Source organism: Piliocolobus tephrosceles, chromosome 4 (genome assembly GCF_002776525.5).
Source record: "Piliocolobus tephrosceles isolate RC106 chromosome 4, ASM277652v3, whole genome shotgun sequence".
In the NCBI taxonomy this organism is placed as follows: domain Eukaryota; kingdom Metazoa; phylum Chordata; class Mammalia; order Primates; family Cercopithecidae; genus Piliocolobus; species Piliocolobus tephrosceles.
In genome coordinates, this window is record NC_045437.1 from 15,716,833 (window position 1) to 15,741,976 (window position 25,144).

Genomic DNA, 25,144 nt, shown 5'->3' on the forward strand with positions numbered 1-25,144 from the left:
AGCACAGACATTATGTAAAACAGTATGATGGTTACCCCAAAAATTAAAAATAGAACTACTGTATGATCCATAGATACCTGCACTCCCATAGTCATTGCAGCAATATTCACAATAGCCAAATACAGAATCAACCTGTGTTCATCAACAGATGAACACATAAAGAAAATGTGGCATCTATGCATAATGGAATACTATTCATTTGCAACAACATGTATGAACCTGAGGGACACTATGTTAAGTGAAACAAGCCAGGCACAAAAAAAGACAAATACCACATGATCTCACCTGTGTATGGAATCTATAAGTCAAACAATGAAGCAGAGGGTAGAATGGTGGTTACCAAGGGCCGAAAGTGACAAGATGTTTGTCACAGAATGTAAAATAAGAGTTAGATAGAAGAAATAAGCTCAGGAGATCTATTGTGCAACATGTTGACTATAGTTAATAACAATGTATTGCATTCTTAAATTGTATTTTAAGTTTCGGGGTACATGTACAGGTTTGTTACATTGGTAACAGTGTGCCACGGTGGTTTGCTGCACCTATGAACCCATCACCTAGGCATTAAGCCCAGCATGCATTAGTTATTTTTCCTGATGCTCTTCCTCCTCGCACCCCTCGACAGGCCCCAGTGTGTGTTTTTCCCTGTGTCAATGTGTTCTCAACAATGTATTGCATTCTTGAAAACTGCTGAGAGTAGATTTTAAGTGTTCTCACTCCCAACAAATGATAAGTATGCGAGGTAATGGATATGCCAACTAGCTCAATTTAGCCATTCTACAATGTATGCATATTTCAAAATATCACGTTGTACATAACAAATAAATACAACTTCTATTCATCAATTTAAAGTAATTAAGAAAATAAAACCATATTGACAATCTTCTCATACTCAGTAACATTAAAATTTGATGATCTATCTTGAAAAATTATATAAATGAATAAAATAAGTTTAATAAGTTTTATGGACACACCATCATACAACGGAAGCTTCCTGCTCCTAGAGTCAGTTCCAGAAGCCCCAGCTCCACCTGAAAGACCCTTGAAACCTTCAGTTAAAACGGCTTTCCCTGAAACAGAATAGCATTCCTTCTATCTTTTGCCACACTTTCAAATAGTTCTTGGTATATGAGTTAGACAATAAGGCAGAGACAGTACAACAAACCAAGTTCTTTAGAGCCACTTCCACACCATTCATTTTCAGTAACTAATAGGTCATATTCTCTGTGCATCAAACCAAGAGCAATTTTGTCCTCATTGATCTGAAAGAATACGTATGTGCTTCGAAACAAATAATGTTTGTCTAATACCCATTATTAATGTTCTTGAATTGCTTTATAACTCTGAAATAAAGTTATAGTTCCCATTTAGAAAAAGAAAATTATTTGGCTCTTCTTTTTTCTTCTTTTATTTCTTTTTTTATTTTCAGTTATTTCCAGGGTACAGAGCCATTTTCAGGGATTCACAACCTGCCAGAGAGGCTCATTCTCCCTACATCCTCCCATCAACGACTGATCCTCAGGAGATGGTCGGTGCCTCAATAGTTACTGCTTAATTAATGTTTCTCTGGTTGTTAACTAAGAACTTAAACTGCTTGGAAAAAAAAATGTCTCCCTCCAGCAAGATGGCTTGCCATTAGTAAAATAATCTTTAGTAATTAAAAGTCTCATTTTCAAATATAGTTCATAAGTTTTACATCATGAAAATGATTTCTCATCTAATTCTCTTTAAAAATGTTGCCCTAAGCAAAATAAAACGCCATCTTTGAAAATCTAAAGCCAAACAAAAGAAGCCAAAACACAACCACTGTTTCTCTTTCAAATAACAAAACTTCCCCTATAACTGGTCAATGGTTGCTTTTAGATACATTAATCCAAATAAGTGATACCCTCTAAAGAATTTGTTCTTAGTTGAGAAAAATATCTAAAATATTTGATCATCAATATATTACAAATATTTTGCCAGAGACCACTAGATGTTATAATTATCTTTTACTTAAACTTGTTGCACCCAGCTACACAATGAACAATCAAAATTTGAATGTACTCACTGTGTCAACTTTAAATGGGTTTAATATTATGCCTGAGATCACGCGCTTTATATTCTTAAGATAGTTAAGAAGTAAACATTTAAATGCCCAGATTACAAAGTGGAATAAAGAAAATGGAAAATGATTGATTAAATCAAAATCTCATCAAATAGAGAAATAGACACCTTGGTTTTAAACAAATTAGGTGAGCAATAACAAATGGCAAAGCTTTTTAAGTAAATGGAAGCTTGGCCAAATTTATTTTCCAAAAAGGTGAAAAAAATACATGGAAATGTCTCTAACCTAATGGAGCTCTGTGCACTCTGAGTCAAATTCCAAGAACACGACTGTAGTTTATGTGAAACACTAGAGGGCAGAGTTGCACAGTGAAGCCCTTCTGACGTCTGACTGAGGAGATGGATACCAACACCTAGGATGCTTGCTCCTGTAAACCCTCAGAACACACTGGCTTATTTTGAAAGGGTTTAAACTTTAACAGATGATCTAAACCAGTCCACTATGAAAGCAATCAGCCAAATTCAGGAAACCCAGACAAGGGCTGCATGGAGAGTACTTATCCTAAAAATGATCTGTCTTCCTTCCTGCATGTGTTCATAAATAGCACCTCTTATTCCTCATGAAATGACCATTGCTTTTCTCCTGAATAAAAGATTCCTAATAATCCACTTATGCTTATGGATTCTGAGAGTTAAAGGTTTTAAGTTATGGATGACATTTCCCATCTTATTTGGGAAATGGATTATTCCATTTTGGTTGACTAAGTACCATAAGCTCAAACAAAATGTCTTCATATTGTTAAAAGTTTTGCAGAGGAAGGAATCTTCACCCTTTAAAACTCCTTTATATTCATATTCACTGTCAATGGCAAAGATTCAAAAAATACGGGCTTCCCAGCATCTTACCACACTGATAAATGGAAGCCATTTATTTCAAATGGAGTCTGGAAGCCCAGATATCAATTTGTGTAGCTCCAGGAGCAACATAAAAAGTTATTTCCCCTCTTTAAGCCATTGTGTGTCTTTTTCAGTGGCCAAGTCGTGTACAAGCTACTTCAATATCTCCCAATTATATTATCTTGAAAATTACAGCCTCAAATATTCATTCTCCAAATAGCCAAGTTCCTAGAGGGCATTCAATGATGTGATGAAGCTTCTCTTTAAAATAATCCATCTCAGAAACTGTGGGCTTTTAACAGAAAAACTGTGCTTGTCCAAGGAGAAAACAGGTCTAAAATTATTTTTCATTGTTGTATTATCACTGTATTTATAAAATGAATATTAAAAATAATTGCAATCCCAGGTAGACCCAATTTATCATATACAGAGGTTTTTGAAATCCTAACGCTTTGATAATTCTATAAATTAAATGCTTAAAATGGCAACATACATATTTTAAATAACTCAGGAGGAGCAAATTGACCACCTGTTTCTCAGAATCCAGAATCCATTTTCACTATTCTTTTTCTCTTAATGTCTGTCTGATTGTACTCATTTTTTCCATGCCCCTAACACCAACGTCTCACTATAACATACTAGATATAAAATAGATTGAGAAAACTGAGGCTTTATCAAGGTTTTTTACATACTGATATAAACTATAAAACTATAACCTACAAATATTAACCTCTCCAGTTAACTCATGGAAAACTAAAACACAGAGGAAAATATACTTCAGAAGGAAAACAAACCATGGTAAATATTCACTAGCATACCCTATTTCTAGAAGGCAATATATTTTTTAAAATCTGTCAATGAATTCAAAGATCATGGATTGGTAGCCTTCACTGCCCATTCTATGTAAAATTTTAACAATTATCTCTCAACAATTCATATCCCCCTTCATTGCCCAATCTTTTTCCTTATGATTAGTTCTTTCACAAGGAATTTCTACTTATATATTATCAGTCTGTTTGCAAGGTATGAGTCTAACTGACATTTTGTCTTTTTTGTTTACTTTTTTTTTTTTTTTTGAGACAGAGTCTTGCTCTGTTGTCCAGGCTGGAGTGCAGTGGCGCAATCTCGGCTCACTGCAGTCTCCGCCTCCCGGGTCCACGCCATTCTCCTGCCTCAGCCTCCCGAGTAGCTGGGACTACAGGCACCTGCCACCATGCCCGGCTAGTTTTTTGTATTTTTAGTAGAGACGGGGTTTCACCATGTTAGCCAGGATGGTCTCGATCTCATGACCTTGTGATCCGCCCACCTCGGCCTCCCAAAGTGCTGGGATTATAGGCCTGAGCCACCACACCCGGCTTGTTTACTTTTATTCATCCCCAGTTCCTAGAATACTGGCATCTAGTAGGTAATTAATAAATATTTGTTGAAATATTAAATGGATGAATAAATGAATACACAGCAAACCCAAAATATAACACAATTTTATGTATTGCAAGTCTTGTTCTAATAAGACTAGGAGTCAAGAATCAATAAGAGACCATCAAATGCCAGGCATTTTGAAAATGTTATTTGATTTCATTCTTCTAACATTAAGAAATTAAACATAGAGGCCGGGCGTGGTGGCTCAAGCCTGTAATCCCAGCACTTTGGGAGGCCAAGACGGGCAGATCACGAGATCAGGAGATCGAGACCATGCTGGCTAACACGGTGAAACCCCGTCTCTACTAAAAATACAAAAAAAAAAAAAAATTAGCTGGCCATGGTGGCAGGCGCCTGTAGTCCCAGCTACTTGGGAGGCTGAGGCAGAAGAATGGCGCGAACCCAGGAGGCAGAGCTTGCTGTGAGCCGAGATGGCACCACTGCACTCCAACTTGGACCACAGAGCAAGACTCCATCTCAAAAAAAAAAAAAAAAAAAATTCAACATAGAGTAGCATTGTTGCTTATACAGCTGAGTAAGTGGCTGAGCTGAAATCTGGATTTGGTCTGCATATGGCCAAAGTCCATGCTTTTTTCATTATATTACACTGATCCTCATACTGTCTCAACTCTTCTAAAAGATGTATAACAAATTTTTAACAGTAGGGTGCTTAAGTTACAAAAGCTAATTGTGTCAACATAACTTCGTAATCAAGACACTCTGGAGGTGCAGAAGAAGCAACCAACTATGAATGGCAATAAGAATTTCCTGTTTACTAGAAAAGAACAGGTTTCCACAACTCGGTTGCTCACAACAGGTCTCAGGTGGTGGCGGAAGGGGAAAACAGGGAAAAACAAAATTGTTCCTTCACAAGTTATGGAAGAGGACAATTGCATAAATCCACAGGTGAACAGAATATTCACAGCAATTCCATCTAGGGATTAAAAAAACATAATCTCAGACAGCACATACTCACCATGATTAGGCAATCTTAGACTGTGCTAAATTGATAACATCACAATCAGAAAGCAATCCCTACAATATTTGATTTTCATAAGGCTGTATTCCAGGAATAACATCATACAGATCCAAAATCCATTACCCTATAATCCAACTATATGCTTTTTGTAAGAGGCACACTTTATATGCGAAAACCAAACAGGTTTACAGTAAAAGGATGAAACAATAAATCATACAAATAGTAAATAAAAGAGAACTTGAGTAACTATATTAACATCAGGAAAAACAGACACGAAGACAAAGCTTGTTATTAGAGTGTTATGGTTTGAATGATCATGTTCCTCTAAAATTTGTAGGTTAAAACTTAGTCATCAATGTACTAATATTAAGAGGTGGAGCTTTAAGAGGTAATTAAGTGATGAGGGTAAAGCTCTCATAGACGGGATTAGGGCCTTTGTAAGAGGGCTAGAGCGAGTAGGTTTGCTTTCTTCTGTTCTTTGCCATGTGATAACATGTCATTTATCCCCCTTTTGACATTGGGTCCCTTCCATTAAGTGAGGACCCAGTGTCTGTCCCCTCCAGAGGATGCAGCAACAAAATGCCACTTGGAAGTGAAAGCTGGGCCCTTACCAGACACCAAACCTGCTAGTGGCTTGATCCTGGCCTGCCAGCCTCCAAAACTGTGAAAATGAATGTCTGCTATTTATTAAATTACCCAGCCTGGTGTAGTTTGTTGTAACAGCACAAACAAACTATGACATAGAAACAAAGGACATTCTGCAATAATCTAATGGTCAATCCATCAGGAAGATGTAACACTTAAATATATTTGCAGCTAACAACCGAGTCTCAAAATATGTGAAGAAAAAATGGACATAATTGAATGGAGAAATAGACAATTCAACAGTAATAGTTGTAAACTTCGATACCCCACTTTCAATAGACAGAAGATTAACAAGGAAATAGAAGTCTTGAACAACACTATCAGCCACCACACCTAACACTATAAATCAACTGCACCATACAGGCATCTGTAGAACACTTCACTTTCTAGGACAGGTCGTATGTTAGGCCAAAGTCTCTTACCCAAAACATTTTGGGCCATACGTGTTTCAGGATTCCAAACTGTCTGGATTTTTAAAATATAATATGGTGCATTTTCAGTATATTATACAACATCCACACCACCATCAGGATTTAGGTGAGCACCCTGTAGCCAATCACAATATTTCTACAGCAAAATATACAATAACTATTGACCATAAATGAAATAAAGACTATAAATAACTTGAAGTTAAAGTCCACGTTTTTGCCAAAAATAAATTGTAAAACAAAATTAAAAACCTATTGCTTCTACTTTAAAGGCATCTTTCAAACGTATCCCTTTTTCTTCATCCCTGCCATCATCCTAGCATAGGTCACCATTTTGTTCACCAAAGGAACATTTTAACAGCATCCATGCTTCTAGCCCTGCCTCTCTCCAGTCCAGTCTCCACAAAGCAACTGAAGGCATCTATTACATTATTATTATGTTATTTCTCTGCCTGAGACTCTGCAACAACTTCCCACCGCTCTTGAGTGAAACTCCAATTCCTCATGACAGCTCCTACGCCTCCTCACTCAGAGCTGTCCAGCCACATGGTCCTTTTATTCCCTCAAACACCCAGTCCTTCCCTGCTTAGAGTCTTTGGTGTCACTCTTCCCCTTCTAGAATGCTCTTCAAATAATAGTTTTTCAAAGGTAGGATCGTCATCAACATTTAGGTCTAATCTCAGACGTCACCTCCTCAGACTTTCCCTACCCCTTCTATCTAGTCTTGGCCTTCCCTGCATTTTATTATTATTATTTATTTTTTAATATTTTTATTATACTTTATGTTCTAGGGTACATGTGCACAACATGCAGGTTTGTTACATATGTATACATGTGCCATGTTGGTGTGCTGCACCCATTAACTCATCAATTACATTAGATATATCTCCAAATGCTATCCCTCCCCCCTCCCCCTGCCCCACAACAGGCCCCAGTGTGTGATGTTCCCCTTCCTGTGTCCAAGTGATCTCATTGTTCAGTTCCCACCTATGAGTGAGAACATGCGGTGTTTGGTTTTCTGTTCTTGTGATAGTTTGCTGGGAATGATGATTTCCAGCTGCATCCATGTCCCTACATAGGACGTGAACTCATCCTTTTTTATGGCTGCATAGTATTCTATGGTGTATATGTGCCACATTTTCTTAATCCAGTCTGTCACTGATGGACATTTGGGTTGGTTCCAAGTCTTTGCTATTGTGAATAGTGCCGCAATAAACATACGTATGCATGTGTCTTTATAATGCTCATCATCACTAGCCATCAGAGAAATGTAAATCAAAAAACCACAATGAGATACCATCTCACACCCGTTAGAATGGCAATCATTAAAAAGTCAGGAAACGACAGGTGCTGGAGAGGATGTGGAGAAATAGGAACACTTTTACACTGTTGGTGGGACTGTAAACTAGTTCAACCATTGTGGAAGACAGTGTGGCAATTCTTCAAGGATCTAGAACTAGATATACCACTTGACCCAGCCATCCCATTACTGGGTATATACCCAAAGGATTATAAATCACCCTGCATTATTTTTGTTTGTTTGTTTTAACAAACTTCATTTTAGAGTAATTTTTTATTTACATAAAAGTTACAAAAGTTGTACAAACAATTGCCACACACCCTGAACCCAATTCCCCTACTGTTAATATCTTACATTGCTACAGTCTTATTTGTCACAACTAATAAACCAACGCTGGTACATTACTATTGACTAAGCTCCATACTTAGTTCTGTCTCATGACCTTTTTCTTTCCAAGATCCTATATCCAGAAGACCACATTACATTTAGTCATCATATCTCCTTAGTCTCTGGTTCGTGACAGTTTCTGAGACTTACCCTGTTTATTCTTCAGCTTTGAGAAGTACTCCTCAAGTTATTTTGTAGATTGCCCCCAATTTGGTTTTGTCTGATGTTTTTCTCATGGTTAGACCATAGTTACGGGTTTTAGAGAGGAAGACCACAGGTGAAATAATCTCATCACATCATACCAGAGGCACATGCGATCAACATGACTTACCAGTGATAATGCTATCAGTTATCACTGATAATATTAAACTTGATCACCTTGGCTACGTAGAATTTGCAAGCCTTCTCAATTGTAAAGGTATTTCCACATCCTTTCCACTCTATTATCAACCTACTCTTTGGAAACAAGTCACTAAGTACAAAGGATAGGGGGAATTGAGCAGTACCTCCTGGAGGGGAGATTATATACATAAATTATTTGGGAGGCGAGAATTTTACCATTGAAGCACCAGTGCAATTATTTGGAATTCTGTAAGGGAGACTTGTCTTTTCTCTCCCATTTATTTATTTGTTTGATGATTTATTGGCATTGGTGTTCACCTACAGATTTTTATATTATAGTTCACATTACAATCCAAGCTAAATTGTTGCTCAGATATTTCCAGTTTTAGTCACTAGGGGTTCTTCCAGGTTGGCTCTTGTGTCCCTTTGATGACTTATCCCCATTTCTTTTGTTTTTTAAGCACTTCTTTACAACCTGGCACTACAAGGAGCTCCAGTCTCATATTGCATGTGACTATTTTTTTAATTGGAGAATGATGTTAGAAACTGACGTCTGGTGTCAGGTGAGCTTATTCTCACTCAGGTGCCACTAATACTGAACCCCCTCAACAGATAAGAGCTAGAAAACATATATATGTATACTAATCAAAGTATAAGCACATATGTGTAAATATTTCTATATTTAACCATGTCTATCAAGAGAGACAAAATGGATCATGTGATACTTGATTAGAGTGGAATACATCGATATAAACTCATGATTTGCTTAAGCCTGAGTTTATATAAACTATAAAAATCATTTCTATCAACATAGAAATTGTTACATATAGAAACATTTACAAACACATATAGAAATTTATATATGTAACCTTTATATATATTTCACAGATATGTAAATCTCTATCTGGTTACATATATTTCTATATGTAATCATATAGAAATGGCTACATATATATGAAATATAGAAATGATTACAATGCATAGTCAATATAGAAATAGCTACAAATGTATAGTTTATATAAACTCATGCTTAAGTGGAGCACGAGTTTATAAGAATGTACCCCACTCTAATCAAGTATCACATGATCCATTTTAGCATACTCTTTTTAATCATCCAGTATATTCGTCAGGTTTCACCAGAGAAGCAAAACCAATAGGGTGTGTGTGTGTGTGTGCGTGTGTGTGTGTGTGTATGTGTGTATGTATACATATGAGTGTGAGGAACATACAACGATGTTCATTTACTTATGAAGAGTTTATGTTCTAACATGACTCCATTGTAAGCTGAGGAGCATACTGAATGCATATCAGTTTCACACCATCATGAAACTGAAAAATTGTAAGTCAAACCATTGTAAGTTGCGAACTGTCTGTATATACACGTGTGTGTGTGCGCATGTGTGTATGCATGCATGTGTGTAAAGAGAGTAACTATAAGGAACTGGCTCACACAACTATGGAAGCTGACAAGTCCCAAGATCTGCAATCAGAAGCTGGACCTCAAAAGAGCCAAGATTGTGGTTCTAGTGCAAGTCCAAAGGCATGAGAATCAAGAGGGCTGAAAGCACAGCTCTGAGAGCCTACTAGTCCAAAGGCTGATACATTCGAGACCCAGAAAGATCCAGTGTTTCAGTTGAAATCCAAAGAAAACAATGATGTTCCAGCTTGAAAACAGGTAAGCTGAGTTCTCTCTCAGTCAAGGGACAAAGACTCAGTCAAGGGACAAAGGGAACAAAGCCTTTTTGTTCTAGTTGGGCTTTGAACTGACTGGCTGCAGCTCTCCCACACGAGGGAGGCCATCTGCTTTCAAGTGTGCTTTGTCTGTCTACCAACTTCAGTGTTCATCTGCCCAGAAACACCTTCGCAGACATACCCAGAATACTGTCTGAGCAAATACCTGGGCTCCCCAGGACACATAAAATTAATTCTCACACCCAGTTTATTTCCATTAGCATCATTAACACAATCTATAATTAGCTATTTTTTGTATTTATTTGCTCCCTTGTTTTCCTTCTGCTCCTTACCATCGATAATTTAAGTTCTAGAAGCAGAGGCCCTGCTTGTTTTAACCAACTCTGTAACTCTACGACCTAGAACAGTGTCTGTTATGTAGTAGTGGTTTATGTGTTGAATAAATGATTGAATAAATGAAAACAGAATAAAAAAGTACCAATTATCAATTTAAACGTACCAATTTCTACCATCGGTAACATAGTAGAAAACAACAAAAAATACTTTGAGGCTACCTCTAGAACATGAGTAAAATCATCTTCCAGACCAAAATATAAACAAACACACACCGATCCGTCACTGTGTCACGTTATATGAATAATCATGGATCCATCATCACTTCATACTGGAATTTTCCCCACCGGCAATTCAAGGTATGGCTGGTGTTTTTCCTTGAAGCTTACTGTAGTAGAGTTTAATCATGTCCACAATAAAGAAGCATATTTCTTTTTCAAGTTTTATTTTCTGTAACAGATATTATTTTCGGTCTTAGTGGTATTCAGCTTGAGGGGAGTAAGTAAACAGGAGGCAGGGAGATTCATCACCCATCCTTATATGTTTCACCAAATCACTCAACATCTTCCCAATATCAAAGCATCTTTCATTCCATAGCCTAGGAACCATGTCACCCACAGCTACCCAAAAAATTCTGGCACAGTTAGTTGTAATCTTGTTGGCTTAGCATGTTTTAATGTCTTTCAACTACTTCTCAAATTGCTGAAAACCTTGTCTAGATTTGAAAATGAATTTAACAGAAGCTATGATAGTATGACTGAGAGAGACCACTGTGAAAGCAAAGACTGTTTAGGAGGAGATGGAAAGGTGGTTTTGCATTCAAAATTTCTTTCTGCTTCCAGGGGAAGAAAGCGTGGCGTGGTTGGCCCTAGAGAATGCCACGCAGGCAAAGCCTTCCCCCTATTCACTGTGCCCTTCTCTCCGTGGGGCGGGAGGTCTCACTGGAAACCTCCCACCTACTCATTCCCACACAAAAGATGAGAGTCAGATGATGTTAGGAAAAGGAAGAAAGAGATGGAAGAAGGATAAGACAGACATTTACTGAATGCTCAATACAGGCCTGGCAAATCTCGTGCTCTTTACTACTCTAAGATTTGTATTTCCTTTATTTAAAAAAAATAGAGAGGGCCCTTGTATACATATTTATTTTGTTTAAATCTACAAATACAACATAGGAAACAAGTTAATACTAGGGAGAGAGTTGGGGGGAAAGAGAACAGGGCAAAAGTATTTCCTGCGGGCTCTGGAAAAGTGGTGAATAAGAATATAAGAAAAATCCCCTCACACTGTGTGAAAGAGGCTTCCTTCTTAAAAGTCTCTTCTAACAGATTGAACAAACCAAGGCAAGCCTATGTAAGTGTTCTGAAACAATCCCTTATTCATTTGAACGATTCTGTAGCTCAGAGTCCTGACACAAATGGAGTAGGGAGATGGAATCTTGTACAACCACAAGACCATATTAAACAACGGAGTGCCTGGGGGGGGTTCCTGGAATAAGAGCTGGATACTTATGGGTGGCATCCCCCCCACCCCCAACACCCCAGGTCCAAATTAAGCACTTGGCCACCCGCACCAAATCAGTATACCAAAAAGCGAAGTAAAACTAAAAGGCACATGAAGGCAATAATGGAACTCTATCGTTGTAATGAAGGGACATCCACTGTCCAGGTGTCATCGGTCAAAATGAACCAACTCAAAGAGGTAAAAACTAGAGAGAAAGCATCTTTTTAGACGGTAGTTTTCAAAGCATTCCACTCCTAAGGGAAGGATGGAATAAGAAATGCGTCCTCAGTAAGTTCCCTTATTGACTTTGCCGATATAGAAACGTTTCCGGGTTTTTGTCATGTCTTCCCAAATAACAGGTTCCAGTCCACCTCTTCTTGCATCGACTTCATTTGGCTAAATCATGTGGAACAGCTTTTGAATTATGAGTTACGCTCATAGGGAAGATGTTGTCAGATATCCAAGGATACAGAAAGCACAAACCACAGTGCAGTTTTTCTTGGCCAACTCCTCTGTCTGCCATCCATTTATTTGTAATTGTAGATAATTATCTACTCATCAGTCCATTCCCTGCTATTCTGGAGGGTCGGAAGGACTCTCATTCTGCCCTCAGAGGCATCCCTTTCTACTCTCAGAAGGTCCCAAAATAGAAAGAAGCCGAGTTTCCTTTATACCAATCCCTTTAGCAAAATATCAGTCACATCACAGCACAGCTACATGCCAAGGCAAAGCAGGAAATTAGTGAGGAGGAAATAGCCTGTTCTCTGGCTACATCTCCCCAGGTTTGAGTATTATACTCACCGGTGGAAAATCATTTTTGAAGTTATGCTACAACTGTGCAAACTGCTCATCAAAACAAGTCACCTTGTTTTCAGCCAGGTGGCAGATTTCACACCAAAAATTTATATCCAGTAGATGCTCTTAGCAGCTCATCTATATCCATGATCATACGGTAAAATTTCCAACAAATTATTCAAATTCCCTGAACAAATGCTAGAAGAAACCCTTCAACCAGTGACAATCTCAAGAAAGCGAGGGTGTCACACACGGGTAATTCCACATTCACAGTCTTTTTCCATGACATTTTATTTTTTGAAAAGAGCAGATATGTCTTACTGGAAGCTTGTATAAAAAAAAAAAAAAATCTAGGTTTAAAAAGACAGATCCCTGTGTTACTCTCAGGGCTTTTTTCCTATGGTCTGAAGATCTGAACATACTTGCCCAGGCAACTTGAGAATAGCATTATTAGAAGATCAACTTGAGATACCAGTTGAAAATTAACAATTATTAGATGGCTCATGTATGAGTAACGAAAGCAATTTCATTTCCCTAAGTCATATTCTCACTGCAGAAATAATATAACCTCCATGGTTCTGGCCACCTGACAAAAACACTCAGGTATGCATCTATTCATTCATTTATTCATTCATACCATAAATATTCATTGAATGCCCACAAAGTGGCCAAGAAAATGAATGTCAGCAATATTGAGCTGTGTTATATAATGTGCTCTAAAACCTGTCCCACTCATTGCTATGCTTGTCCCTCAGAATGAAAGATGAGAAACCTAAACAAATTAAAATAATCTCATTTCAAGACATTCAGAAGGGAATATTCCAAGGATATTTACTGGACTGAAGACAGCCTGGGGCGGGGTAAGAGCATTGTCTAAAATGTCTTCCAGGACTCAGAGAGGAGGAGGACAGTGGCCTGTCCAAGGACACTTATTCTGAGATGCCCCTGCTTTCCACTCCTGACTTAACCAAAGTGACTCCTCAGAATTCAGGATTTGAGTCTGATATGACCAAGAAACTGTTTCAAAGAAGCAATGGTTTTAATATTTAATACTGAGAAGTTAATAGCATTTCATTATGGAGCTAAAATGCCACCGTTTTCTAAATAATGTAAGTTTAGAATAAGTTCACTCAAAATTACAAAGAAACATAGAAATTTAGAAACATCCCACCCACTGAATTTTCTAAGAGGCCATAAAAACCGAAGTCCAAATCAATACTCCATATGCTTAAATTACTACCAAACGCAGCTGGGTGAACCCAGCTCGCCACCTGTTTTTGTGTGGCCCATGAGTTTTTATATTTTTACATGGCAGGGGAAACATTTTTTCTAAAAAGAATACTCTTTCTTGACACATTAAGATGATATGAAATTCAAATTTCAGTCTCTATAAGTAAAGTTTTACTGGAACACAGCCATGCTCATTTATTTATACAGTGTCTATGGCAGTTGTCATACTAGGACAGTAGCTTATAATGGCCCTCCTAGCCTAAAATATTTCCTGTCTGACCCTGCAGAGGAAAAGTCTTCTAACCACTAATTCAAACAGTAATACAAATGTTATCAAGTGAAGACAGTTTGGAGCCAATGACAGGGCTCCTCTACCCAACCACTGCCAAATCTTCTTGCCATCCTGACTTGCTTTAACCCATGAGTCGACCCACTTCTGCCTAGGATGTTCTTTCTTCTACAGGAAGCTGGGTGAGGGGGCAAACAAAGCACAGAAGAAGAAGGTGTCCAAAGGGAAATGCACTTCAAAGGACTGGAAAATGTAGAAAATTAGAAGGTGTGCAGAGATGAAGTCCTGAAGGGTATCATCTATAGGGTCCACATTGTCCCCAAGCCTCATTCTAAATAGCTTAGAAGCAAATACCAGGGCACAATGCCCTAAATGACCTTTGGCTCCTTTTACCACTGTCTCAGAACCATCTGGCTTAGGGAAATTGTAAAATCACTGTACATGTAGTCTGTACAGTAGATAAGATGGCCATAGTAATACACAAAGTAAAATTTACATATTTTATTCAGCAGAAAATCATTCACCTCTTCTAGGGAGTAAAATACAGATTCTTATGTTTTAAAAATTAGTAAGCAAATGAAACAAAAATAACTCCTAAGGTGAGAAAATTGCCTCGTGATGTGCTGTTCATTTTGACATTTTTAGTTACCTACAAAATATGCCAGGATAGACATTTAAATCTTACATCTCAGCATTGCTTTTTAGTTATTCAGTCATGGTAATAAAAAAAAATCTCCTCTCAGCTTGTTGTTTGTTATTAAATCTGCAGAGAATGGAAGTAAGAGCAGCACTTAGAGAAAAAGTCAAAGGGGTGGCTCACTGTGTCACAGACTGCACATATGCAGACATTTTTAAGCCATGAAATGCAAATGTCTTGAATGATTTCAAATGACAGCATGCAATGCAGATACAGTTCATGCTCTGATGTTTTCTTGATACATTTTCAAAACCAAAGTCAGTTTTCAATGATAATTTGTCAGCTCCTCCTAGCACATCAGCTACACCCTACTAGCAATCAGTTCTGAAGGTGGAAATGCCCCTTTCATGATGGAGTCCCATTTAGAAAAATAATGACCACGGGTTCCTCAGAAAGTTAAAGTTCTATGTATATGTTTTACAAGAAGGAAGGTCTGGAAGCTGTACCTGAAAAGGATAGCCAAATAAACCCACCTGCTAGCTAATTCCCCTCTGATTCAAATCTATTATGAGGAATCCCAGGGTTTTATGAACATGGATAAAAATGAAAAATAGTCTCAAGTCCTTCTCTTTGTTAAGAGATTTCCCAGTCATTCTTACTGCTACAAGAAGATCTGCTTCTGACGGTATATTAGAAGAGTTTTAAAGGAAAAGGAGTAAGGAAAAGGCTAATAAAAAATAGTATAGGCCAATAACAATGGCCAAAGCCTAATCCCTGAAAAGGTCTATGGACCACATGCAAGTCTCTAACCCTTCCCAAGTAGGCAAGACAGGCAGATAACACTGGTCCTTTCCTCTGGTGCTCTAAGCAATGAAGGAGGAGGAAGAAGGAAAGTTGGTGACCACCACGATTCCCTGTGACTGATGCTCAGCCATTACCTCTTCTGTGATTGTTCCCCAGAAATCTCAGACTTCTCTGACCTTCTACCTACTCACAGGTTACATGCACCCCACCTGACAGGGGCCGTTCTAAAGCATAAACAAAGTATGGCTGCCTGACCTTGAATAGTGCTGCCCTGTGCTTGGCCACATTTAAGAGCATCTCATTGCTCCAATTATGAGTAGACTCCAATAAGGACATAAATAAGACCCACAGTGAGGGACATCTGGAGAGTAAATATGCTCACCGCATTGAGATCATTATATCTCATTACACTTGCTTTTAAAAATGCTGATTCATTCATCACGGATGTCAATGATTTGGTCAGAAACTGAGGTGGGATCCCAGAAAAAGCAGGGAATAAAAATCCAAGGGTAAAGAAGGATATGGAAAGAGGAGCCATTAACTTCACTTTGAGACACAATGAGAAGTAAACAAGAAGGACCTGTGGAAGTAAGCAAGTGAAAGTCCCCATCTCTAAGCTGACTGAACGGATCATAATATCCAGTCAGCATTTAAATGGCATCTGCTATGGGCCAGGTGTCATTCTAAGCATTTCACACATATTAATGTGTCTAATTCTCAAAATAAGGTATAAGACAGGTACCATTGTCATCTCCTTTTTGAAGATGAGTCAATGGAGATACAAAGAGTTTAAGTAGCTTTTCTAAAATAACATAGATATTACCTTCCATTTACATAGCTTTTTCTTTGTTTAGACAGTACAGTCTGTCTTTTATAGAAAGTTTAAAATTTCACATACAATACCTTATCCCATAAATGTTATCTCTTCAAAGATCCATCATGCCTCTGGAAAAAATACTGAAGCCATTCATAAACTGGAATATGGCTTAATTAATGTATAATGCTCCCAACATCTCAAAATAAAGTTGATCTTATAAGTCCACGCATTTCACTAATTTTGGGCCAGATTCAAAACAGAACTAGCCTTTACTCTCAAATTGTCCTTAACGCATCATCTTGGATATGTTAATAAATAAAATAGATTCTGCCAGTAGATAGGAAGGTAAATGCATTTTTATTACCTCAAATGTCTTAATTAACTCCTACTGCTAATGATATGGCAATTAAGGTTTAACTATGTTGCAAAGGATACATCTGCTAGATTTCTATTGGGTCATACTGCCAAGCATCACTGAAATCCAATAAAATTGGGAGGTTCGACTCCAATTCTCAAAGAATTCAAATCTCAATGAGAAAAACAAGTGTAACTAAGGTGTTAGGTTCACTGCAGCATGTTTTCCTCACACACACCTGTTTCCTGATAACTGCTCTTTGCCTTTCTCTGTCCTCATCTTCCTCTGAGCACAAGGAAATACAACATGGTAATACTCGCTCATGAAAGTGTTTGAGGATATACATCAAGCACCACTGGTAAGTTCTTGCATACACTGTTTTAACCTCCTTTGGTTCAGAGCCCTGGAAGGGAAGTTATGGTGATATGTGCTGATCTAGCTGGACTTCATGAGGACCAAACGCAGAGAACAGGTCAGGAAGGCAGGGCCATTTTAGAAGCTAACACCTATGGTGGATAAAGATAGCCACTCCCTTTAAAAGAAGGGCCAGACTCCAGAAGTGGAGTCTATTCTCCCTTCTCTTGAATCTGAGTTGGGCCTCTGTCTAGCTTTACACAAAAGAATGCAGCAGATGGGGAACCACGTCACTTCCAAGGCCACGACTTAAGAGATTTGTAATTTTCACTTTCATGCTCTTGGAACCCAGTTATCACAGGGAAAAGCAGCAGTCACATGGAGGGAGAACTGAGACACCAGGTGACAGCCCCAACTGAGCTTCCAGCCAACAGCCGGCACCAAAACCAGGTCAAATGGGCAAGCCTTGTTGGATGTTCCAATCCGGTTAAGCCTCTGGATGATGATAGCTTCAGGTGATGTTGCATGCAGAGAAAGACATCTCAGCTGACCTCCATCAACCCATAGACTCTGAACAGATCATAAATGACAGTTGTTGTTTAAAGCACTAAGTATTGAGGTGGCTTATTATGCAACAGTAGACAGTCAAAACCTTCCCAAAGCATCTTAGAGATCCAGGTTGAAACTAGTTCCTGCTTGCTACAGCCTTTTCCAGAACAAGTCATGACAGATTCAGAAACATGAAAGTGGCTAGGATGGGACTGAGATGCACACTTTCCAACAGGGCGGCCCTGAGCGAGACTGACTAAGTCTGAATCCTGGCTTTGCCTTTTACTAGATAGGTACCTAGTAGAAGTTACTTAACTTTACTGTGCCTCAGTTTCCCTTTGAGTAAAATAGAAACATTCCTCACCTCTTAGATTTGTCATGAAGATTAAATATCTGTATCCATATACGTAAAACGTTTAGAACAGTGCGTGGCAAAGTATTTGTGAATATTATTATTTGTTCTCTGTTCTGGTCTACATCCAAGAAATCACCTGCTCACAAGGGACTGGCCTCACACAGATACAAGCGTATCTGATGTAGTCCTGGAAAGTTATTTCATCTCCAGCATGTTCTGAGCTATCATCATCACATTCATATCAACTTTGTTTCTACATATGATTTTGTAGGTCACTACAACAATCAGATTAGGTTACAGACAATAGTAGTATTTACAGATGTCATAATAAAATTAATCCTAAATATGCTAGTAGTACTGGATTAGTTTTTGGGTTTTAGTTCTGTTTGGGGAAAAGGAAAATCATATGCTCAGTTTGGGGAGTTACTTCTTAAAAATAACTATGGAATCTTTTTTAAATGAAGCAAGAGACAGTAGTAACCAATTCCTTTTGCTATAGGATTAAAATTAGTAAATACTATTTTTCCCCAGCTCTTTATCTCTTCTCTATTTTAAAATGTCCACCAAGTACTTATCTCTATTTACTTCAAAATTAATCATCCCAAATGAATTAACATATAGTTGCCGTAAGTTCAAGCTTTTGAAATAGTCTTCTGTTTCAGCCAATGAGTGTCTGACCATAGCTCTTCTCATGGAACTTTTCTCTAGAGCCCAAAACTCTCTCATTTCTTATTTTCCCACATCCTTCTATAGATAAAACTGTTGTAGATCCAGTTATACTACCTATATACTGTCTTTGAAAATGGTTTCATCTATTTTTCAAGACAACTATCATGGATTCATAAATTGATATCCAAGAAGTTCAATCAGAGGTTCTGGGAAAAGGTGTCAGGTTTGTGCCTGTCTTCAGCATGATAATATCACTCATCCATATTATTTATGCTTTCTCTTTCCAAATTATTCATAAGCCCTAGGTCAGCTTGAGAAATACATATTCTCATTTTGTGCTTGCTAATCATGCATTAAATGGAGACTATCAGAGACGCAAATTAATTGCAAACTATATAAAGGATGCAAAAATTTTAAACTATGAAATTTAAATTATTAATGCACTGGTAATTCAGCTTCCAGGTTCCTTCCGCAAACACTAATAGTTCCACCTATATTACATTGCTGAATAAAAACCAAACTGGGTGATTTAGACAGCAACAAGGAACACGAGAGTTTATTACATTTTCCCCTCCCAACTTCGCAATTCCTTATTCTTTTTCCTTCCATTATTCCTTTGCCTCTGTTTTGAACCCTATTCTTTTATTTCTACTTAACTTCAGCCTGACAGATAACATTAATTACACATTATTCTGCTTTTCCTTAAGATGGCATTCCTAATATTGTATATTCTACCTGTCTGTTCAAAGAACCTGAATCTGTTTCACAATAAATTTTAGGCCTATTTTCCAGGGCATTTGTAGATTTATGTGTATTGTGTTACTATGTGATTAACACAAAAAGTTTAAGAATATGTAAGAATACTATTTCAGTAATATTATTGAGAGTAACTGTTGCGATTACTTCTGCATCCACTATGTAGCTGAACACAGCAAAGAAGAAAATCAGCAAAAATTTAACTGTGAAAGAACATCATATGAAAAAGAAAGCCTGGTTAAGTGGAAAGAGCATTCAGATTAGAACTAATAGGTTCAACCAAAATTTTCATACCAGTAAAGTTTTGCTTTACTTGTATCTGTTCTCCATAAATGGAGCCCACTAGAGTTTAAACGCTTAAGTTAACAAAATATTAATAAAATCAATTGTGTAACATTTCTAATGAATAAAATTGATGTAAGTGGGGGTATAAGTCATTTTACCAACTTGCCTTTTTAGAAAAAAGATGGGTATCATTTTATCAATAAGTAAAAAATTAATGAAGGAAACCATTTAATTAAAATGTCTTTTGAGTTTCTCAGATAAAACGTCATGGCTTTCTCAAAACACATGTTTACAAATTCTAAATCTTGGTTTTACTGTAATTTGCACAAAATGTTTTTAAGTAGCATAAGTAAATATCCTTAGTAATAACGAAGCTTAAGTGCATTCATGTTAACAAAATTATTTCAGGAAAAATAAATGTTGAAACTGCTTACCTGGCAAGGTTGTTTCATTTTAATGGCTATAACATGGTATCTGTAGCAGCAGAGTTCACAGGTCCAGGAACCTCTCTCACTGATCCACTTTAGCAGGCACAGCTGATGTGTATACCGAACTGACCCATCACATCGGCAGGGATTCAGCAGCTCACCCTAAAAAGAAAACAGCTCAGTGTCAATATTTGTGTCTGTGGCTCTATTTTAAAAACCTAATGCTTCCTTTCTTTTCTTTCAAAGCCATTTACTCAGGATACAGCATCAGGCTCTATCCTAGGAAATGAAATTAAAATTTTATACCTCTGATGGGAATGAAACTAAAGTCTTAAAACTATTTCAAAGATATTACTTACAGTTATGACATAAATGTTCTACCAACATACAAAAAATGTCTGCAAGATATAGCTCCCAATACCCGTGGGGGAAGGCTGTACTATTAAATCTCTTTAATAACTTTTAAGTGGATGGTCAGATGCATTTCCTCTGCAGTTATTCTTAATCATTGCTAAAGAAGAAACGCACGGCATCCCAGAAAGCGGCATTATGCTTTTATTTTTCTAAATGTAGCATCATAAATATTGACTTAGAGCACTATATTCCTGAAAGCCTGTATATTCTTTTTTTTTTTTCTTTTTGAAAGCCTGTATATTCTTATGCAATTTCCTTACTTTTAAAAACATTACACCTAATGTTTTCTCAGACCACACATTTGTAAGGGACATATGCTACCTTTCCTCTGCATGATTACTCTCACATAAGTTTGCATGCACCTACAATGGTGTTCATAATTTTAGAATTGTGTTGCTGACAAAATATAACGTACATTGTTGGCATAATTGCCTTTCTTTCAAAGTCCATTCCTATTTCTCTTGTAAAAAGTATCACATGCTTTTCATATCCATGAGATTAAGTCGCCCAAATTTGCAGTAAGGAAAGACTCTGCCCTTTCTGGTTGTGATATGACATCCGTCTCAAGATACATTTGTAGAAAACGGACTTCATCTTACATCTGATAGGTTTGCTTCTAAGCATAAACCAAAATTCATCGAGTAATTCACAAAAGGTACTTTTGGCATTATCACTAAAGCACCTGAGGAGCATGTACCTGCTAAGCCATGAAGGAAAAAAAAAAGTGTAGATGAAATTAAACCCAGTATTGGCCACTGGGACATTTTTATTTGCCTTCACAGGAAGGGAAAGGGGAACGCACACCGGAGCCAGCGCCCACAGGGCAGAACCAGAGGAGCTTGTCTGCAGGCAAACTGGGAGGGAGGCGTGCGCTGTCCGTGGTGCTGAAAGCTTGACCGCTGCGAGCTGGAGCCGCCGCCGGCTGCCTGGGGATCCCGCCGGGCCTTACCTGCTCCGCGCCCTGGAAGCAGATCTTGCAGATGGGCTGGTGGTGCTGGTGCTGGTGCCCAGAGCGCTGGTCGCCGCCGCCACTGCTGCTGCTGCGGCTGCTGCACACCGAGCGCGTCTCGGGCCGGTCTCCGGCGCCCCGCCGCTCGCCCTCGCCGCCCGCGCTGGCCTCAGACTCCCCGGGGCCGCCTTTCGCGGCCGCCACCTCCGGGAGGCGCCTCGGACCTTCCCCGGAGTCGCCGGCCGCCGCCACTTCCTGGCCGGCGGGCTGCAGGGGCAGGGGCGGGGGCGGCAGCTCGTCCGCACCCCTGCGCCGCTGGGCCACCTCCCCTGGCGGCTCGCTCGGCCCCGCGGCGCGCTCGGGGGTCGCGGGGGGCGCAGGGGGCACGGGCGGCGGCGGCAGGTAGCGCGGGGCCGCGGGGACCGGGGCCGGCTCTCCTGGCGGCGGCGGCGGCTGGGGAGGTTGCGGGGGCGGCTCTGCGTCCCGGCTCTCCGCCCCGCGACACCGACTGCCGCCGTGGCCGCCCTCAACGCTCATGGTTGTGCCGCCGCCGCCCTCCTGCCGGCCCGGCTGGCGGGCCGGGCTCTGGCTGCCGGGAGAGCGAGCGCGGAGGGGTGGGAGGGAAAAGGAGGGAGGAGACCCGGGCGCCTGGGGCTGGGGGGCGGGACGGGAAAGGGGTGCGGAGGCCCGGCGGCGGCGGCAGGCGCGGCTGTTCGGTGGAGCCACCGGCTCGGCTCTGATGGAGGCGGCGCCGAATTCGGCTGCGCGTGAGAGCCGCGCCGCGGAGCGGGGGGGGCCGGGGAAGCGAGGGGGCGGGAGGGAGCAGCGGCGCGGCGGGGGCGGCGGGGCGCGGGCGCGGGGTGGGTGGGGGGCGCGGCTCGGCGGGACGGAGCTCCGCGTTCAGCTCCGAGGGGGCGGGCTGGGAGGGGGGGATCCCTCCGCCGCCTCCACGGGCTGGACCCGCGGCCGCTCCCGTCGGTTCCGGGGCGGATGACCCCTCTCCAAACGGCGCAGCGCTGCGGCTCTCGTGAGCGGCGAAGGAGGGGGCGGGGAGAGGCCGCGGGTCCAGAAACCGTTACTGCATGGGCCGGTGGGATGTGGCGCGGACCGGCGGGGGCGCGACAGTCTGAGCCGAGACCCGCGTGGGCTTGGGGGCGCGCCGGAACCGGCTGAGCAGTGGCGCGGAAAGGGCGCGGGACTCAGGACTGTAACCGCCGCTTCCCGGCGCTCGCTTCCCGCGCTTGGAGCCCTCAAGGGCACTCGCAGGGATCCCCGCGAGCCCTAAAACAGAAGTCTCTGGAACCTGTGTCCCTGTCTGTCCCGCCCTCGAATCCCTGTGTCCTCCTCACCCGCTCCCTCCTGCAGTGAGCATCCCGGGTTGTTGGTAAAAATCTTGGTGCCTGGGAGGTCAGAGCTTCGTCTCCTGAAATGGTTTATAGTGTAGTGAACCCTGGCGCCACGTTCTCTGGCTTATAATCACTTTCGTCCTCGCCGTATGAGGAAGCAAATGACACCGCCCCTTACCCTGGAAAAGTGGCTGCAGCCTTCCCCGGATCTTAGTTTTACTTACCCCGAAGTCAATTTCTCGATCACTCCACCCTGCAAAACCTCTGTGGGACTCATCTTCAGGGCAGAGCTACAGTTTTCTTTCCGGGAAAAAAAAAAAAAAATCCCCACCTGCAGGGAACTAGGCGGAGAATCGTGCACATGCAGTAGTTTCCAAATCCGTGCAGTGTGAGATCATAAAGCATCGGATTTGTATGCGGCAATGTGTCTATCCGAATTTTCACTGATGTGACGCTTTCAGTCTTTGACACAAACGACACAGAGCAGTCATTTTTGGCCGTGTTTCATAGCCGAAGACCCAGGATCAGAAAGGCAAAATAACTTGTTCAAGGTTATAGAACTATTAACAAAGAACTTCTGTGTTCCCTGACTCCAGATTTTCTGGTTCAAATGCCAATAATGTTTTCTTCCAATCCTTTCTTCTGCCTCCTAAAATAGTATTGTAGTACATTGTGTGTTTGGCGCCATTGACTCCCATTAATAGTTAGATACTCTGTAATGGCTGAGATAAACTACTAGCTTAAGTCCATTTTTCTATTTCACGTTTTGGCAGTAAAAAGTATATTTGATTCTTAAAGAAGACCTACCTGTTTTGATAGAAATTAGTTTCATTTGCTAGAGAGAGAAGGTTGTGAAAAATAATTCAAGAATGTTTTGTCACAAATGGCCTCTGATGAACTAGTTTCCAGGAATGTCCTCTAACAGCCCCTTCAGACTGGCTATTTTTGGTAGCAGAATGACAGGCAGCAAGCACATTTTTAAAACAATAATCTCCAGGAACTTATCACGTTGAAGAAATGTGGTTGTAGATATGCTTTCATTTTTGGTCTTCACCTGTCAGAATGACAACACAAGTTTGTGTATTGCCACAGTCAAGATAATCATAAGCCTTATGATCATCATAAACCTTCTTCATAAGTTCTGGAGTTAAAGGGTGTCTAGATTTGCACAGAATGCCCCCAAAAATTCCATTTATGACTAGTAAATTTCTACCAGGTGTGACAAAGTGCATCATTACTCGAAGGACAGCATAAAAGCTATGGGTTTTGTATAAACGGTGTAGAATAATTCAGACAGCAAAGCGGCATGGATAAAGGGGGGAAAAGCCACAAGGCTAGATGTGTCCTCTCAGTTAATTGTTTCTGAAAAATAAAAAAAATTAAGTTTCCTTGCTAAGTTGGGTAGCCACATGAGATTCTTTCCTAGTTTCAATGACCTCCAAAGCTGACCGGTCCCTAAAGAAGGGAAACTTGTTCATGATCTTCAGTTAACCCAATGAATTTTCAATGGATCCAGGCAAAACACCTCCTTTCTAACTTTGATTACATCCTCTGTCATAAAAATATAAAATAATGGAACACAGAAAGGATGAATTCCTCTCAGCTGCTGGCACCCAAGTGGAAGAGAGATGGAGACACAGATAGAGCAGTGCACCGGCAGCCACTGACAGCCATCAGTAGCAAGGTGCATCTGCCAACTGAAAATGAATGAGGGGAAACACAGGTTTATTAAATTTGAGCAGATACTGAAAGGATGATCAAATCTTCAAGATGCCAGTAAACGAGCTGTTCATTCATTTAGTTGTTTAAGCCAAAATCCTAGGTGTCATCCTTGACTTTACATCATACGTTCAGTGTACCAAAATTTCTTTCAAATGTACTTTCAAAATATTCACCAAATTTCACTACACCTTTTCACCTCCATCCCCACCATCCCAATTAAAAGCACCATTATAATGCATGAAACTGTCAAAACAACTTCCTGTCTCCCTGCTTCTCATTCTTGAGCTTACACCCTGCACGAGCCAGGATGATCCGATTCAGGTGTTAAGTCTAGTCATGTCCTCTGTCTACTCAGTGCCTGCCAATGGCTTCTCATCACACTTAGTGTAATACCGAAAATTTTAGCATCCCCTGCAAGT

General features: G+C 40.2%; 1 protein-coding gene across 1 annotated transcript in view; it reads right to left on the reverse strand.

Moving 5' to 3' along the window:
- MARCHF11 (membrane associated ring-CH-type finger 11) overlaps positions 1-22,389 on the reverse strand; it is a 113,664-nt gene extending 91,275 nt beyond the window's left edge. Inside the window, exons 1-2 of the mRNA XM_023218257.1 lie at positions 21,658-22,389; positions 20,301-20,456 (exon numbers count right to left, since the gene is read on the reverse strand). Coding sequence (XP_023074025.1) covers positions 20,301-20,456; positions 21,658-22,194 — 693 coding nt within the window. The 5' untranslated portion in view covers positions 22,195-22,389. The remainder of the gene's footprint in view (positions 1-20,300; positions 20,457-21,657) is intronic.
- Between the last annotated feature and the right edge of the window lie 2,755 nt (positions 22,390-25,144).